At 47.6% G+C, this 18053-nt stretch overlaps 1 protein-coding gene across 1 annotated transcript in view; it reads left to right on the forward strand.

Moving 5' to 3' along the window:
• Positions 1–18053, forward strand: part of Arid1b (AT-rich interaction domain 1B) — a 283138-nt gene that overhangs the window by 239046 nt on the left and 26039 nt on the right. Inside the window, 3 exon segments of the mRNA XM_040728432.1 lie at positions 7005–7150; positions 11875–11984; positions 12616–12774. Coding sequence (XP_040584366.1) covers positions 7005–7150; positions 11875–11984; positions 12616–12774 — 415 coding nt within the window.

The following is an 18053-nucleotide window of genomic DNA, read 5'->3' on the forward strand; positions in this document are numbered from 1 at the left end:
TTTTTGCTTCTGGTCTCACAGCCCGGCTCTGGTGTCTGCCCTGTGCTTTTCACACACACCACACAGGCGGGGTCATCCCATATCTTGTGCCGGCATCATGGTTCCCGCCCGCTGGGAATTCTCAGCCATGTGGCCCAGCACATCCCAGTTCCTCAGAGTCAGGAAATGCCAGTTGTCACTGCAGCCAGGGCCTGCTGTGTCGGCCTGCCAGACTCGAGTGGTGAGGCTTCTCAGCCCACAGCAGTTTTCACTGGAGACGAGAGGGGTGGGGCGAGCAGAGGGTGTGCCCTGAGGCTTGGCATCACCTGTTTGGAAGTACCTGATGGCCTCGTAAAGACCACGAGGAAGAAACAGACTCCTCACTGCCCGTGGCAACCTTAGTTTACTGACACTGAGGATCTTGGGGTGTGACTGCCTCCTAATCTTGCTCTTCATACTTATTTTGACCTATACTTCTGCCATCAAGAACCAGGCCAAAGCTGACAGCCATAGGGTTTGTCCACTGTTCATGCTGGAGTGCCTTTGTGAAGGCCCCTGTAGGTGGGGGCCTGATCGAGTCGTGGGCTCTGTTCTCAAAGGGCAGAGCTGCTGAGACCTTTATTCAGTGGTGTCTTGCTTTACTAAGTTAAATGACTTCATGGCCTGGCCTTATTAAGAAACTTTGAGGACTGTTCTAAAAGTCAGACATGATAAGCTAGGCGTAGTGGCTCACACCTTTAATTCTAACACTTGAAAGGCTGAGGCAACAGGACTACAGGTTGAAATGAAGCCTGGGTGTATAGTTAGCCCCAGGTGAACCTGGGCTACAGAGGGAAACCCTGTCTTAAAAATAGAAAAGAAAACCAGAAATGACTGTATTTTTGTTCCCTGGAGAAGTACATTGCTTATTTGTGGGTTTGAGAAAAACTGCCAAGATAGAGTATATAGGATGGGGAACTCAAGACCCAAATTAATTTTGTAAGCTGAGTGACAGGTCTACTAAGGTACTAAAGATCTCAGTAAATGCCTGCAAGATATGTGTATTCTTAATTATCTCTCCACTAGCACCTCACTTTGATTACTCCTCAGTACTTGTTAATTAGCCCCTCAGTGTCTGCCAAGATCACACATCCTCTGTCTGCGACTGGCATGCACAGACCTCCAGGACCCCTGAGCCTCAGTCTGTTAGGATTCTTCTAGACTCTGTCCCTCATACTTGTCACCTGGAAGGGTTGTTCAGGTAGGACGGGGACATGCAATGTGGCTATTCCTGACACTGCAAGGGAGCAGCCCCCCTTATAGATGAATTAAGAATTTTCTTAGTGTTGTGATAACCTCAAGATAAAAATGTTAGGTTAGCGCCTTCATGTGCCATGCAGTTAAAAGCGCATTTCTATGTGGGCGCACACTGATGACAACCAGGTTTTCTTCCATTCAGTGCGAGCCTCAACTTTGTCCAAGTAAGGACTGTGTTGATTGTGTCTTGTTGGGGCAGGCAGACTATTGCATGGTACCAGAAGCCGCAAGAGTCCTGCAGTCACCTACTTCCCTCGGGAGCACCGTCCCTGAAACCCACTGCTGCCCCCTATGGCCTCATCAGACCAAGCATGCAAGGCAGTGGACACTCAGAACCAGTGGGAAGGACTAGAATGGAAATCTCTGAATTAAGTGTGTTCCAAATCTTAGTTCAGTTTTGTGTGATTACTAATAAACAGTGCATAAAACACAGCAGTAGACAAGTCACAGTCAACTCTGAAGATGAAGAGATCATCCATAGTCATCGATAAAATACAAACTGCCAGAGACCATATTTGCATTTTCCTTTCCCTCTGAGGTCAGAGCCTTTGAACTCCATTTGCTTTGGTTGGGAACACGTAAGGATACGTTAGACACCAGACGAAAGACGGCTGAGTCTGCAGGCTCACAGTAGTGCTGTTGGGCAGTGGAATATCAAGTGAAGAGGCTGAGAAAGCGGAAGTTGTTTGTGACAGTGTGAGTTCTCATGAGACCTCGAGGGACGTGCGGAGCCTCGTAGGAAGAGCTTCACCAAAACTCTGTGGGAGACACAGCTCTGTGGACAGTTGTGCAGGCAGATGGAAGGCTTTGAGGTGGCCTCGTAGCAGACACCAGATGACGGAGACCCACTCAAGGCCAGGAGAGGCTACACCTGAAGAGTTGGGTCTCCATACTGCAGAGGTCACTCTGAAGGTGTGCTGACCAAGCCCCTGCTGCTCCTGCACTGAAAAAATACTGTCCATTCTCCAAGGGACAAAAAACAAAACTAAACAGACTTCTTCACAGTGTCTCTTTCGCTCTGCCTCCTCCCAACTGCCCAATCCCCTTTCTTATTTGCCCCCTTTCTCCAGGGCACCGTTATCTCTTACCCAGACCTTTGCAGGAGCCTCTGGAGGCTATCCTCGTCCCTTCTGCCAATGGCAGTCAGAGGACTGTGGATTTAAAATCTGCATCTTCGGTGCCCTCCCTGCTGCTTAAAGGCGCCCTGCCCCTCTCTTAGCATGAAGACGGAGCCTCAGGGAGCCAACCTCCAGCCCCTCTTCCTGGCCTGTGCTTTTACAAAATGTCCCAGAGCCCTGCTTCTGGGGTTCTTTGCTCTCACTGGCTGCAGATCTGAGGGGTACGTGGCACCACCCCCTCCTCAGGGGTCACTCTTCCCCATCACAGAGCAAGCCTGGAGCTCGTGCAGGCTATTGGCCATGTGTTGTTTGCTGTTTTGGCCACATCTGTGTCCCTCCAATTTACTGTCCCTAGTCCCATCTACAGCCCCAGCCCTGGGCAGGTAACTGTGAGTGTCATAGCTTACTCAGTAGAAGGCATTTCTGCTTAATTTTTCTTAATCCAGTGTGTCTTCTAGCACAAAGGGTGTGGAACAGCTGGTTTGCTCTCACGGGATTGCCTGGCCAGAGCCGCTGACCTGTGGGAATAACCATGACGTGGTCTTGCCAGCAGCGTTTTCAAGGCAGCTGCTGCAGGCTACTGCACCCACCATGGCGAACACTGGTCCCGGCAGGACAGTCCGCGTCTCCATTTCGCTTGTGTGACTCTTTAGATACCAGACTTGATTATTTCAATAGGTTTTCCCCCCGGGTAGTGCCTTGGAGGAGTCGCCATGCAGTTCTGTCAGAAATCTGTTTCACCGGTGATGCACGATGGGTGTGTGGAAACTTTGCCTGTATAGCGTTTTGATAGGGAGCTTCCCAGAGAATCCAAGAAGCATATGAAGAGTAAACTTGCCTGGAATTGGGGCTGGTTAGGGTTCCCAGGCTCAGTTCTAACTGTTGGGACAAACGGTAGAGTGTCCATTTTTTTCTGCTGCTCAGTGTCTCCACCCTTCCCGGCATCCATTCAGAGCAGGTGCTGTAGACGTGACCATCACACGCCTACTGCAGTGACTCTTCATTCCAGACATGGGGCAGAAATAGTTCTCTCTGCTGGCTCTGTGGGGCTCCGTTCCCCTGGGTGTCCTGTGCTGGGGCAGTGCTGTATGTCCCTGCTCTTCAAATCCTCTTCCCCGTCCCTTAGAGGGAAAAACAAGTGTTAATTACCAAAACAATAAGGCTTTGCCTTTCTAGAAACCCCAAAGTCTGTGGGCTGGATCTTATTGAAAATTTGAAATTGACATTAAGAATTTTTAGCTGCTGAACTCACAGCATAGCTGAGCTCTAGTCCCCATTTTGCCCATTTTGCCTTTACCATAAACCAATTAAACGGTCACTTTAGAATTGGTGTTGGCCTCTGCTGCTTTTCCCTCCAGAGCCAGGCCCTGTGAGCAGACAAATATGTACTTCTGTTCTGTAGAAAACCCTGAAAGTCCTTGTGAGGGCGCCCTATCCACAGCCGCTCAGAAGGTAGGCGCTCTGTCCTCCTCACTGATGCGAAAGCTGTTCGTCTGGAGGCGCCTTAGCCATGCACGCCAAGGAAAACCTAGAAGCATTGCAGTCATTCCAGGAAGGACATGAAAGATTTTAGGAATTGGGTCCAGTTTTATTTCAAGATTGGGTGACCACAACAATCATCATCGCAAACAAATCCTTTTGTTTCTGACTTCTAGAGACAAGCTCTTGCCTGTGTAAGCTGGAATGGCCTCAAAAGTTGTGTGGTCCTCTCCTCTTAGCCACCTGAGTCCTAGGATTGCAGGCATCGGCCCTACCCTACCCTACCCCAAAGCCTTCCTAATAGAGATTTCCTCAGTAGAAGTGTATGTCCCTAAATTACCTCCAGTTAAATCGATGAGCACTCTGCTAGCTGAGTTAAGGGAAGCAATGGGAAGCAATTCTGGAGCTGCCACGGCCTGTGCATTGAGCACACCTAGACCAGTAGCCATTCATGGGGTAGCAGCACCCCAGTAGCTCCATGTAAACCATTGCTGTCTTAGCGGATTCCTCATACAACTCCATCAAGTAAGGACTTTCAGAAGCCCAAAAGCAGAAGTTGCCTGATGAACTGATGGGGGGGGGGGGTTCCTTGAGATGGAAACTGGGTTGATGTGGCAAAGCATTTAAGGCTGCACTTGAAGTTGAGACAAGGAAAGACCAACCTCCCAAAAGAAAGCCCCTCCACGCCTGCTTCCTGCTGTTGAATGGCATTTCCTAGAGTTCTTACATTGAGAATGTCTGAAGGTGGTGGGGCTGAGAGCTGGCTCAGTGGTTAGGACCACTTCTTACAAAGAACCGGGGTTCAGTGGCCAGCACCCATGAGGTGGCTCACAACCATGTGTGACTTCCAGTTCCAGGGCACCCGACCTTCTTCTGACCTCCTCAGGCACCAGGTACACATGTGATGCACATACAAACATACAAGCAAAGCACTCATGCACACAAAGCAGAAATAAATCTAAAAGAAAAACAAACAGAATGTTAATGTCTTCAGTGCGAAGGCCTTGGCAAGGCCTGGTGGTGCAAACTTGCTCTCACAAACTGCCTCAGTAAGGGCGGCCACAGACAGAGAGGCCCTGTTGGATCCAGGACAGCACTTGCCAGCCTTGTTGAAAATTGTTCTCATGGGAACCTGGGTTTGTCGTAGACTGACAGGTCACATCTCCACCTAGTCCCAACCCAAGACCCATCTCACTAAAGCTCCTCCAGGCTGCTGCTAACTGAAGTGGGGACTCTGTCTTCTAGCTCCCCTGAAATGCCCTCTGTGTCTTACAGATAAACCACAGACAAAAAGGGCCCTTAACTTCTGAACAGGATGCTTGCTAGAAGACAGAGTCAAAGTTACATAGTGCTTGACTGTCCTTGTGGATAAATAGTGTCCCAAGCAACATGAGAAGATGACTCCCGTGTCGTCACAGGGTTTTTTACAAGTGCCCAACGACCTAGAAGTTACTCAGGAGCCACTGGGCGATGGTAGTTGTGCCCAGACCAGCTACAGAGGGCACTCTGATGCTAACCAGCAGCGTGTAGATGTGTGCAGTGGTTCCCAGAGCCGTGCACGCACCAACCTTTCGGGAATGTCTTCCCAAGTCCCCAGCGAGTATGGCTACAGAAGTTCCCTGAAGGTTTGCACTGCTGATAAGAAGAAGAAACAAATACCTAAATCTTTGATTCTTTGATTTAAAAAAAAGTTCCTATTTTAATTTCTCATATAAGCCAGCCAGTTGAGTCCACTAGAAATCAGGGCACAAAAGGAATATACTCAATGGTTTTGAACAATAATGCTTTTGAATCTCGTGAAAATGCTGACTGCTATACATTAAGCGCCACCACAGCAGCTCAGGGAGTGAATAGTTAGTTGTTTGGGACAGGTAAGGAAGGGGGAAGTGAACTTAGCCCTCTTCTCGGGGTTACTCCTAGCATAGCCATAGCTGGGGAGCTTTTCAAAGGGTGTTGTTACTAAGGCAAGCTTAGCTTCCGGTGGAGCGTCCCAGTTAACCAGACCCTCCATGACTCTTAGCCGCTCTCCCATCTCACTGCTAACAGCCAGGAGTGAAAGGCAGCTGTTTCTGACGGAGCATAAACCAAGTCCCTAAGAGGCGGCGGCACCTCTGAAGTAAAGACGCTTCAGCTGTCCCTGCCCTGTGACATCCTGGGGCAGAGGAAGCTTTTGGACTCCTTCTGGCGTCTGAGATCCTCCGCCTCATGACTCCTTAAACCGCGTATATAGATGCTGTGTTTCGGTAGGATCTGATTTCAAACAGTTAAATAACAGGACTGGCGTGGAAGCAGGACTTCCTCTCATGCCCGTTGTATCAGAAAATGTAGGGCAGGGTTGTTTTAATGGGATTCTCACACTGCTTCTTTGTTCCTCATCTCTTGACGTCTGGGTTTGATGTGAGGATACTAAGCGGTGTGAGTGGTCAGCTCTTGTTCCGAATCAGGACTGCAGAGGTGGCTCAGTGGTTAAGCACACGGTGCTCTTGCAGAGGACCTGAGTTCAGCTCCCAGCACCCACATCAGGGCTCACAGCCATCTGTGACTCCAACTCCATAACGATCCAATGTATCAGGCCTTTGTGGACACCTGTATGCTCATGTTCTCTCTCTCTCTCTCTCTCTCTCTCTCTCTCTCTCCCTCCCTCCCTCCCTCCCTCCCTCCCTCTCTCTCCCTCTGTCACTCTCTCCCCCCCACTCACACACAAATAAATAAATAAAGCATCTTACTGCAGCATCAAGACTGCGGTTGTGCCTTCTTAGGGTTCTGGGCTGGGCAAGTGGGGCAGGGCAGGAGTGGGATGACCCAGGATTTGATCACTGGTACCAAACGGGAAAAAGAAAAGGGACTTTTAAAAATTAGACATTGATTTGGCTTGCTCTTGTAATTCCTGTTTCTATTTCAAGTCCCCTACCCCTGCTTCTGTTTGTCTTGGCGCTTAGTGAACAATAACTCAGAATACTTGACACGATTATGAGTGTAACGCATTTGTGAATAGTGTCTGGAATGTTTGCCAGCCAGCAGGGTCCAGCCTCTAAAACCTGCCAGCCTTGCCCCTGCATCCTGCGACGACTGCCAGGGCACCGTGCCGCCAACTAGGTGCTCAGCGTGTGTACCTGTTCTCTCTCCCTACAGGCAAGGCAGTTTTCCTGGCATGAACCAGGGTGGGCTCATGGCCTCCAGCTCTCCCTACAGCCAACCCATGAACAACAGCTCCGGCCTGATGAACACACAGGCACAGCCCTACAGCATGACGCCTTCAATGGTGAACAGCTCTACAGGTAACCAGTGCCTCTGCTTGTGAGGGCCACCCTATCTTCCTGTCTCCTCCTCTTAGGCTTCAGGGTGACTTGAGAAGGGGGAATCCCCCAGTGCACACGGACTAAGTCCACACCCTTGCTTCAGAAGGCTTCTTTAGTCTGTGACTCCGTGTAAATGCTTCTCCATCATGTGAACACTCCATCAGCGTGTTTCAAGCATCTTTGGATTGACTATATGTGGTACATTCTCTTTATCCTTAGGAGTGACTAGGAGGATTGAAGGGTCCCAGAGCAAGAACTGTCACTTGGCAGTGACACAAGTAAACGTGTAGGCTCTGTGATGCAGAGGAGGGGGTTGTAGAGCTGAGCAGAGGAACCTAAAGTACTTCTCCCTTTCAGGACAATACCTTTCCATGTGTGTGGCAGTTGGCAGCTCCACAGAGCTGTCTGCAGGTTGTCTCCAGAGAGCTGTCTGGCTGTGTTAAGTCTCTCAGTCCCCTTCTTAGAAAATATTTGCCTTCTTACAGATTGGGCCTGCTTAGAATATTACAGTTCCTATCCAGTTGTGAACATTGTGCAAGGCCCTTGTTACTTCTCAAGATCCAGAGCTTCCCAAAGATGAGTGCAGCATCAGAAACAGGAAACTGGCAATTGGTTGCATGGTAGCATCCCTTTTGTAGGATTCTCCCCTTATTTCACACAAGCTTGATGAACATGGAGAATCCTCCAAAGCTTCCAGACATGTCAGAAACACATTGTGAGCCATAGCTCCCGTGGTCATCAGATACCATTTACACAGCTTTGCCCATGCTCCCTGGGTCTGGGTATCCTGGAAAGTGCCCCGCCTCCCCTCAGCTGTCTGTCACAGGTACAGCCCAGAGGGGCCAGAGTGTTACCTGCATGAGCAGATGAGCTATCCATATCTAGCGTCTTCCCTGATCGCTGCTCCTCTGTGGGTTTAGAAAAACCTAGACTAAACTGTGAACCTGAGATGTCCCTTCCTAGTGTTAGGCAGATTCAGCAGCCTCCAGCAGGGGGCTGCCTCCTCCTTGTGATGCTGCCCCGCCCATACAGGGTCTGGGTTGACTACCCTATGCTCTGTCTGGCTTCCTGCAATAAAATTACTTCTGAAACTGGGATACATTTCTACCTACTGTTAGAAATACTCATTTTCCCCTTTTCCTTTAAACCCCAGAGCTCCCAAAATACTAATAGTAAACAGATGGTGCACTGTCCTGACTAGGAAGATCTATGTGTCCTTAAGAAAGAACCAGTTTCATGGGGATTCATAGAAAGGGTTTCATTTTATATTCAGATAATTCAGCGATTCATTACTTCATGCAAAGGAAATCTGCTCAGTGAAAGGCCATTTATCCTTACAGCTTTCTGTATAGCATAGCAGTATATTTTTCATGGCATTGTGCATTTCAAAATATTGAATTTTTAATAATTCAAACATTTATCAAATTTTGTTCTACACATTTATATGATTTTATTTCCACATTATTAAATCACTTGTTACCTGATAGAAAGTAATCATTCAGAACATCTGAAGGGTATTGACCATCTAGTATTTCTTGTGTCTGTTGACAGGTCCATGTGAGTCAGTTATGAGTGTGTTCATCTCTGAGAGGAACAGGAATGACAGGTGTCAGCAGTGTGGCTCCCCCAGAGCTGTGTGCTACCCTACACAGTGGGAGCAGATCATTGTGCCATCTGCCTCCAGGCGTGGGACTATGGAGATAAATGCCCTTGGGTAGCAGCAAGGCACCCTCCATTGTGGTGTCCTACACAGGGAGGAAGGTAGCAGAGATGTAGGCAGGGCCAGCAGTAGGATTTTTCTGAGATTCCATTAGCACCCCCTATAACTAGCATCCCAGAATTCCCTTCACTGAGCCAATTGTGTGTGTGCTCACAAACACATACACACACAATCCTCCCCTGTAATAACACTGTCACAGGCTTCAGTGAGTGAATAATTACTTAAATGGAGGCAATGTGAGTATAAATGGGGCAGGTATTTCTTCACTAAGTGCCAGAAGACATTGGATGGGAAACAGTGGGGACTTTCCCTGTGATGGAGCAATTTGGGTTTGGTGGGATGTTGATAGTCACTTTATATTTGGGATTGAAATTTGTTTTTAGAAAATTGTATTAAAATTTCTGCTTAATATTGTGAGCAAAAGTATAAGTTACAGGTAAACTTATGTATACCCTTATGCAAAACCTGTACTGTAGTTGGGGACATTTGATTGTATTAACATTCATAGTGCTCTTTAATGCGCTCGTGTCTGCATGTGAGGCATCATAGTCTGGGTTCCTGGGAATGGGAGACTGAGCATTGACGGAAAGCGCCCTGACAGCAGTGTGGGCTTCTTCCCGAGGAACAAGTAAAGCCAGTGAGAGACCACCACCCTGGAGAGATGGCAGATACATGACTCTGAAATTTTGCTTAAGTCAAAGCTAAGCATTTCAGTGAAAAGAAAAATAAAAGCCACAGTAAGAAAGACAGTGCAATGGTGTAGCAAAAGAAGAATCTATGCCGCACTTAGAGAGTATCCTTCCATTCCCCGTCTCATGGAAGAGTAGGGCAACGCAGTATATTTGCATATCCAGGATGCCCAGTTTAAACTGTATAATAGAGAATGAAGAAATTTGGGGAGTTTCAAATTCCACATGTACTTATCTTCATCTGAGTCTGATTATGAAATCAGTGTGAATTACTGCTGATTATTATAGTACAATTGGCTTAGTTCTTCTTAAAATTACTTTTGTGTACATTAACGTGTGAAGTGCATAAAACATATCACTATTCCTACTGCCAAAATAATATCCAGGCATAACTTACAAATACTGGCAAAACAGTCAGCTATCACCTCTGGAGCAGCAGGATTTGGCAGAAGCCGTGTGCCGTGACCTCCCCCCCCCCTCTGAATTGTGCCGGCTGCCATTGCAAGGACATGCAGACAGTCCTGCACAGGCCCCTTTGCTCCCTGAGCTGCATGTGTTTCCTCGTCTTCCAGTGCACGGGCTCACTAACTCCTGTCTCGTTGGGCCCCGCAGGGAAGCCACACGAGAGCAACCACTGCTTTGAGCAAGGCGGGCTGCTGTAATATCGCTCAGCTGTTTTTTTCTGAGCTTCACACATTCGCAGAAATAACGCATTTTTAGCTGATCCCAATAGATTTTTCTCTGCAGCTGCACCACTTGAAAAAGCTCTTTGTTCCAGTTCTTAAAGTCTAAGTATTGAAAGTAATTTGAAAAAAAACATCTCAATTATGATTTGTGTGTGTTGTGATGACTTTAAGGACTGACGGGGCTGCAAATGGGGCTTTGCGAGCCCAGCTAGTGCGCCTGTGGAAACACGGGATTTCAGAGCATGGTCTTGAGTGTGCCGACGTAAACTCCAGGGCGTGTGGAGAGTAGGCTTTTTTGGCAGGACCTGTGGTCTCAACCTGTAGTGATGCTAATGATATTAGCTAACAAATTAGCACCATGGAGCTTGTCAGCCAGCTCACCAGAGTCTGCCCATTCTCTCACTGCTGTAATTAAAATTAATTATTTTCTAAAGCATAGTAAGCAGAGTATGTGGCGATCTACGGGGCCTTTTAAAACGGGCTTCCCTTCCTTTTTTCTAGTACATTGTGCTCCCTTGTCCTGCCTGGCGGAGCCCACACTAGCCGTTGCCGCATCTGCAGCGGGTCCCGTTTATGAGGACTTGTCACCTTGACAGGAAGTGATTGCAGATCGCTGCCTCAGTGTCCCTCCCTTCTTTCCACATCTGTCTGTAGCTCACTTGCAACTCTGCTAGCTCAGGGCTGGGCAGAGGGCTGTGCAGTAGGTTGTGTGGAAATACAGCTCTGTTCCTGGACAGCTGTGCTGATTGCTTACGGTTGTCTGGTTCTTCCCTTAAGAAATCAATTGACTGCCGGGCGTTGGTGGTGCACGCCTTTAACCCCAGCACTCAGGAAGCAGAGGCAGGTGGATCTCTGTGAGTTCGAGGCCAGCCTGGTCTACAAAGCTAGTTCCAGGACAGCCTCCAAAACAATACAGAGAAACCCTGTCTCGAAAAAAAAACCAAAAAAAAGAAATCAATTGCCTGGGGATGTCTGTTGGCATCTACAGTGAGTACATGTGAGTCAGGCGTCCTCTGACCCTCTTTCTGGGGCCTCCATGGAGCCTGCTGCATCTCTCAGACCCTAGGTAGAAAGTGTAGGTAGTGTCAGGAGCCCCTGTGGTGTCTCATTGGCTGTAGAGGTTGGTGACTGCAGGCTCTGTGGCAGCTAAGGGGACAGCAGCACACTGGAGTCATAGGAACCTTCTGTACACTTTTCCTCCTTTAGTATATCCTAGACCATGTGAAGTAGCTAAGGTTTTGCAAGCAGATTGCTTGAACTGAAGAAATAGAGCGCCAAGCCCTCTAGAGCTTGGGTGATACACACGTTGCAGCTGCTTCAGCGCCACACGAACAGTCATATGACCGCCCATTTCTGCCTGTTGCCTACTCTCTTAAGCTGTGATAAAGAGAAGATACTATAGATAATTGGCCTTGTCCCGTCCCATCATCCCTCCCCCATCCGTGTAAAAGGGTTTCAGACATCAGCGTGATCCAAGGGCCCAAGCCTCTCTTCCTTTCTTTCCTCCAAGGGAAGCTTGGGTGCCGGCTGCTTCACGCCATAATCATGTCCCCAGAAGTGCTGTGGGACATCCCACCTTTAACCCTGACTCTCTCCGTTTTCCATTAGCGTCTATGGGTCTTGCAGATATGATGTCTCCTGGCGAATCCAAGCTGTCCGTGCCTCTTAAAGCAGATGGGAAAGAAGAAGGTGTGTCCCAGCCCGAGAGCAAGTCGAAGGTACTTCCCTCTCCCTGCATGCCCTGGTGGCTGGCCGCAGGGCTGCCTTGCTGTCCTCCCCTCCGCCTGGTGCTGAGACGCTGTCTCTTCGCTTCGCGCTGCACGCCTTCACGTGCCGCGAGTCTGAGGTCTTTGCTGTCCCACTCCACCCTCCACGGTGTGGATCTGCACATTACCAGTTTGTACAGCATTAAGTCACAGCGGGGGAGGCGTGCGAGGACAGAACCTGTTGGGGAAGCCTGGGATGTCTCTTGGCTGATGGGGATGCGCGGGGCCACTTTTTTCTTCCTTCAGCTCAGAGCGTCCTGTTTTGACCACCTCGGCAACAGCATGCTTGCTGTTTCACAAGTGAGGTGACAGGCCTTTTCGTTTCTGTTTTCTTACTTTCTGCAGAAGGGCTATCCATGCTCAGCATTCCATCTAAGCTCGAAGCAAGCATGATGGCTTTGTGGGCTTTCCACAGTCCAACAAACCGACCAGTCATAGTCAGATGTTTCAGTACTTTGCTAGTGTGTGTTTTTTAGTATGTTTGTACATGTCTTTATATATACTGTGTGTGTGTGTTAAACTGGTGTACTTTTGTTGTTTTAAATAAAGTTTACCTTTGTCATTTTTTTTTCCCCAACCACAGGATAGCTACAGCTCTCAGGGTATTTCTCAGCCTCCAACCCCAGGCAACCTGCCAGTCCCTTCCCCAATGTCCCCCAGCTCTGCCAGCATCTCCTCCTTTCACGGAGACGAGAGCGATAGCATCAGCAGCCCAGGCTGGCCCAAGACTCCGTCAAGCCCTGTAAGTGGCCTGGTCGTTTGTTGCGTTTTGGGGGGGTGGAGGGGAGTCAATTAATTATACTTTAATGCTTGTTGATTTGCTTTCTAAGGCTCTTCATTGTCGATGCACGGAAAGGCAGAATTTATAAGCAATTGCACTAGTAACAAGACAAATGTGTGTGAGTCATAGATCTTTCTGGCTTTCTCTGTTCTGAGGTGAAGGTCCACCTCCCCGTGGAGTGCACCTCTGCTTTGGGGGCTCAGACTCCTCCCTGGGGTACACGCTGTGTGCCATGGAGAGTTTCTCTAAAACCAGTTGCTGTCATCTACATGGAAACTAATAGCAGCCCGGACATAAATGACACATCTGGCTCCTGGCTTAACTTTGACTGGGCTACTTTATCTAAAACTTGATTCCAAAGCCGCTTACCTGAAGTACATGAGTATTACAACCCGGTACAGTGTATCATAACAGCTACTGGTTTCATTTATAAAATGTATGTCTGAAATGGACCAAGTTACAGAACTGTCAGTGAGTGTGAAATTTTGGACTAAGAATGCGTACCTGCCACTGAGAGAGGAAAGTGGCATTCTGCACAAAAACACTGGCTATCTTTAGCTAAGTGCGGTGCGTAAATGACAGCAGTGTCATGTACATACCAGGAAATGCTCTTCTGACCACCAAAGTGGACCTTTATTCCTTCCAAAAAAACTACTCTGTACCGATAAAAAAAAGTAATATAGAAAACTTTTACTTTACATTCATATAGAAATCAAAAGATCTTTTTAAAAAAGTAACATGAAGTTAGTTGTCAAGAAACTTAATGAACACGATGATTTCTGTAAGACAATGCATTAAAGAGCCCAGCTCAGGGAGACTGAGCTGGAGGGAAGAGGCCTTGGCTATGTAGGATCTGGCAATCTAGTCAAAACCCAAGGAGGCTGTCACTAGTTACCCCATCCACTTGCTTAAAATACCAAGCCCTTCAGTCGAAGAGCGGTGGGTGGAGCAAAGGTTGGTGAAACTCTGCTGCTGTGACAGCATTTTTCTCTTCAGAGCAAGGAGGGTGCTCCAGGCATCCCCTCCCCGCAGATGTGCTTCAGTTTTGAAATGCACAGAATGAGAAGTGACCCCCTTCCAGCCATGTCAGAGGGCGGGGAGCCCACCCTTTTATGTGCTATTGTACTTTCGCTTTGAGTCTCAGAAGGCAGCCAATATTGTGTGGTTTGGAGATTTTTTGTTTTATCTTTCAGTAACCCACCCTGGGCCTTTTTTCTCCTTGTCTTTCTCTCTTCTTTCCTTTCTCTCTCTTTGTAACAGGAAAAGGCACATGAGTTAATAATATGAAATGAATTGAAAGAATTCAGATACATTTACAAAACCATTTGCATATTCGCTCAGTGGTAGAAAATGGTAATGTTTAAAACTTAAGATAATAATTGAGAGTGATCAGTGAAAATGAAGACCTCTAATAGACAGGAAACACACTGTAACACTCATTGTCGGTCCTGGGATCACAACTGACCGAGTCGCTGCTGTGTTCCAACTTGCTACTCAAGCTGCCCCGCCAGGCCTGTGCAAAATGCTTACCCCAAATTCCACTTTCTAGCTGGATGCAGTAGAACATGTCTATAATCCCAGACTAGAGAGGCTAAGGCAGGAGGACCATGTTCGAATCTAGCCTGGGCTACATAGGAAAACCCTACCTCGAAAAGAAAAAAGCAATTTTATTTAAATGTAATAGAAAAGCAAACTAAAGTACTGACCCCATTTTCTGATGATTACAATTGAAATATAGTGTTTTTCTTTTTTTAAATATTGCCATGTATCTTATTTCTTTTCATACCACGAGTTTATAAGCAAACCTTTGGCTCCAGCGCTAAACAAGGACAAGATGGTAGGCTCTTGCTGCATGAGACGCGTATTCCGGAAGGAGACTGAAGGAGCATGCGGTGCGGTGCAGGACCTCATGCCTCCCCACCGTTGTTTCTGATCGCTGCAGACACATGCTCCTTCAGTTTGTGCTTGAAACTGCTCTTACTCGTGTCCCCGGGAAAGCTTTGCTAATAGCAGTCATGAGCCAGGCGAAACAGCAAAGCTGCTGGCCTTGCTTTGACAGTGCGCTGCAGACCAGCACTGCTGTGTTAGAAAACAGTCTAAAACATAAATAAACATTTGTCCATACACATGCACATATACATAGACCCAAGCATATGGTAAAGACTGCCGAAATGTAAATCTGCCTCAGAGGCTTGAGGAAATGTGCGTTTTAGCTTAATTAAACTTTATGCAAGGAAAACATTTGTGGCACCATAAGAATATCTTGCTGTAATTTTTCCACAGCGTCCGCTCCTTTTTTTCTCCCTTCCCCAGTAGTTTCAGAACCTGGGATACGATGTTTATAGCGGTTTACAGCTTAGACGCAGTTTCAAGTGGCCCTTGGACACCTGCAGAAGTTTACCTGATCTTCCTGAAGGCCTTTTTCCGCTGTTATAGGCAGAGTGTCTTAAAGACCATCCTCAGATGGCACTGGAGAGATGGCTGGGGAGGGGCGGGGGGAGGATAAGAGCTCTGGCAGAGGACTAGGTTTGGTTCCCAGCACCCAGTGGTGGCTCACAACCATCTGTAACTCCAGTTCCAAAAGATCCAGCACCCTCTTCTGGCCTCCATGAGCACTGCATACACATGCTACACATGCATGAAGGCAGCATGCACATACACATAAAAGATAAATAAATAAAAAATAAATCTAAAAGAAAAGTAAAAACTTCCTCAGGCGGCTCGTGTCTAGGAGAGAGGAGGTGCTGTGCTCAGTGACAGCGGTGAACATGTCCTTGTTTAGCGCTGGGGGCATAGGTTTGCTTGTAAGTTCTGAAACACAGAACTTTGTTCTCCTAGTTCTCTGCTCAGACACCAGCATCTGCCTCGGACAGGGAAGAGAGGTGTCGGTTATTGCTGTCTCAGCTGTAGTGCCACAAAGGCCACCACACCTTTTGTCCTGTGCGTGGGCTATTTGGATGAGTTGTTAATTCTTACCTGAGCACAGTCAGACTTTTTACACATTTTTTTTGTATGCTTACACATTCATAGAACACCTTTCAGGCCATTAGTGCGAAGGCCACTGTGCCAAGTGCGTGCAGTCACAGTCGCCGGTGTAAGTGCTGCGGACAGCGTATTACACTCTCAAACAAAGTACTGCAAGGGAGCGATCCAGACGTGATGAGGTCTGAGCCCTGGTGCAGATCAGCATCGGCTCCCTGAGAGGTCATCACAGGGTCATCTACATACTTCCGCTGTGTGAAACGCTTTTGCCTGCATAGCAGAGCCATAAAAATGCTTTGGGGAAGGTGCAAAGTTATCAGTAACACTGATCTGTTACACTGAGGAGATGGCTGAGCAGCCAGGGATCCGGTTTCAGTGCCCAGCACCCATAACACACATAGTGTGGCTCACAGCTACCTGTACCTCCAATAACACACATAGTGTGGCTCACAGCTACCTGTACCTCCAATAACACACATAGTGTGGCTCACAGCTACCTGTACCTCCAATAACACACATAGTGTGGCTCACAGCTACCTGTACCTCCAATTCCAGGTGATTCATACCCCTCTTGTGGACTCTGCGGACAACTGCATGCATACACACAGATGAAGACACACATGTGGACACAAACATACACACGCATAATTTAAAAAATACCTTTTGAAAAACTGCTCATTGCCCTTTCCTAATCATAAGGGAATAGATTAGAATAGCAAAAGTTAACAACGAAAGATGACCAAATTAAAATCTGCATATGCAGACTCACCAGTGTTTTGGGTCTGCTTCCAGCTGTAAGGATCCTCTCAGAAGGGGGAAATGCTGCTGTCTCCAGTCCTCTGCCTGGTCTCTGCACTGACGGGATTGGAGGCTGGGTCTTACCTCCAGGATGGCGGCAGAGCTGCTTAGGTCTTCCAGGTCCCTCTAAACAGAGGACCGCCTTAATAACCCTCCCGTTAACAGCACGCCCGCTGGCCAGCCCTGCCCCCAGTTGTCTGTGAGGAACTGGATCTGACCAGGGAGAATGCTCTTTCCTCATGCTCCTGTTTATGATTTTGGCTTTTAAAAGCACTGGGCTTATGTTTGAGCGACTCTTCCTAAAAGAAACACACCTCTCTGCCACCAGTTAGCAGCCCCCTGCTAATGGCCGTCCTGTTGGCAATAGCCAGGCTTTTCTGCAGGGTTATTGGTATGCACATCCTCTGTCAGCTCTGTTGGCAGTTTCTTCTCTTAGTAAAAAATCTGGAAGATTTTCTGTAGAAAATAAAGTTTATGAAAGATAAAATTTAAAAGCTTATCATTTGGATTATACATATATATATATGTATACACACACACGTTAAGTATGGTAAATTTCTTATCTAACGTAATTTTTTTTTAAGAGTCAATTGTGTATACAGTGTTCTGTCTGCATGTGTGCGTGCAGGCCAGAAGAGGGCACCAGATCTCACTACAGATGGTTGTGAGCCACCATGTGGTTGCTGGGAATTGAACTCAGGACCTCTGGAGGAGCAGTCAGTACTCTTAACCTCTGAGCCATCTCTCCAGCCCCTAAAGTAATTGCTAAATGGACTTGGAGTTCAAGTTCAATGCCAAAGTCAATCCTAAAAGATCACAGTTGCTTCCCATTCTAACCATGTCACCGTCTACCCTGCCCTTCAGAACTGGAGACTACATTTCGACCTTCCCGTATACTATCGCTGGGCTCTACCCCCAATTCTCTTCCTACATTTTTTTTCAGATTTGAGACAGGAACTCAATAAACTGTCCAGTCTAGCCTCAAACTTCATGATCCTCCTGCCCCAGCCTTCCAAATAGTTGGGGGGTACAGGTTCTCAGTAGTGGGCCTACGTCATCATGTTTATGTATTTTATGGACAGATTTGATGCCTCAGTAATTCTCAAGCTAGAGGCTTAACTTATAGGCATAATGGTTGTAGAGGGGAAGCTGCCAGTTGACCAGCCTGGAGCGTGGTTTCCAGGGCATTAACCACACTGGGGAACCTGTCTAATAACCTCTTGTACATGCTGAGAAACTGAAGCCTTACTAGGGAGAGCTGGCTACCACAGGCCCAGCTTTCGCTGCGATTGCTTACAAACTCCAGCAGCTTGGAGGCACACCTGTCTCTTGTCTGTGGTTCTGTCCTCCTGCATACTCCGCAGCAAGAACCAGGTATCTTTCTGCCACGTGACTTGGTTTTCATAAGGACACATATCAATCATTCTTACTTTGAGAAAAAATAGGAATATTATTGGGGG

The sequence above is a fragment of the Mesocricetus auratus genome, unplaced genomic scaffold (assembly GCF_017639785.1).
Source record: "Mesocricetus auratus isolate SY011 unplaced genomic scaffold, BCM_Maur_2.0 Super-Scaffold_100018, whole genome shotgun sequence".
NCBI classification, from domain to species: Eukaryota; Metazoa; Chordata; class Mammalia; order Rodentia; family Cricetidae; genus Mesocricetus; species Mesocricetus auratus.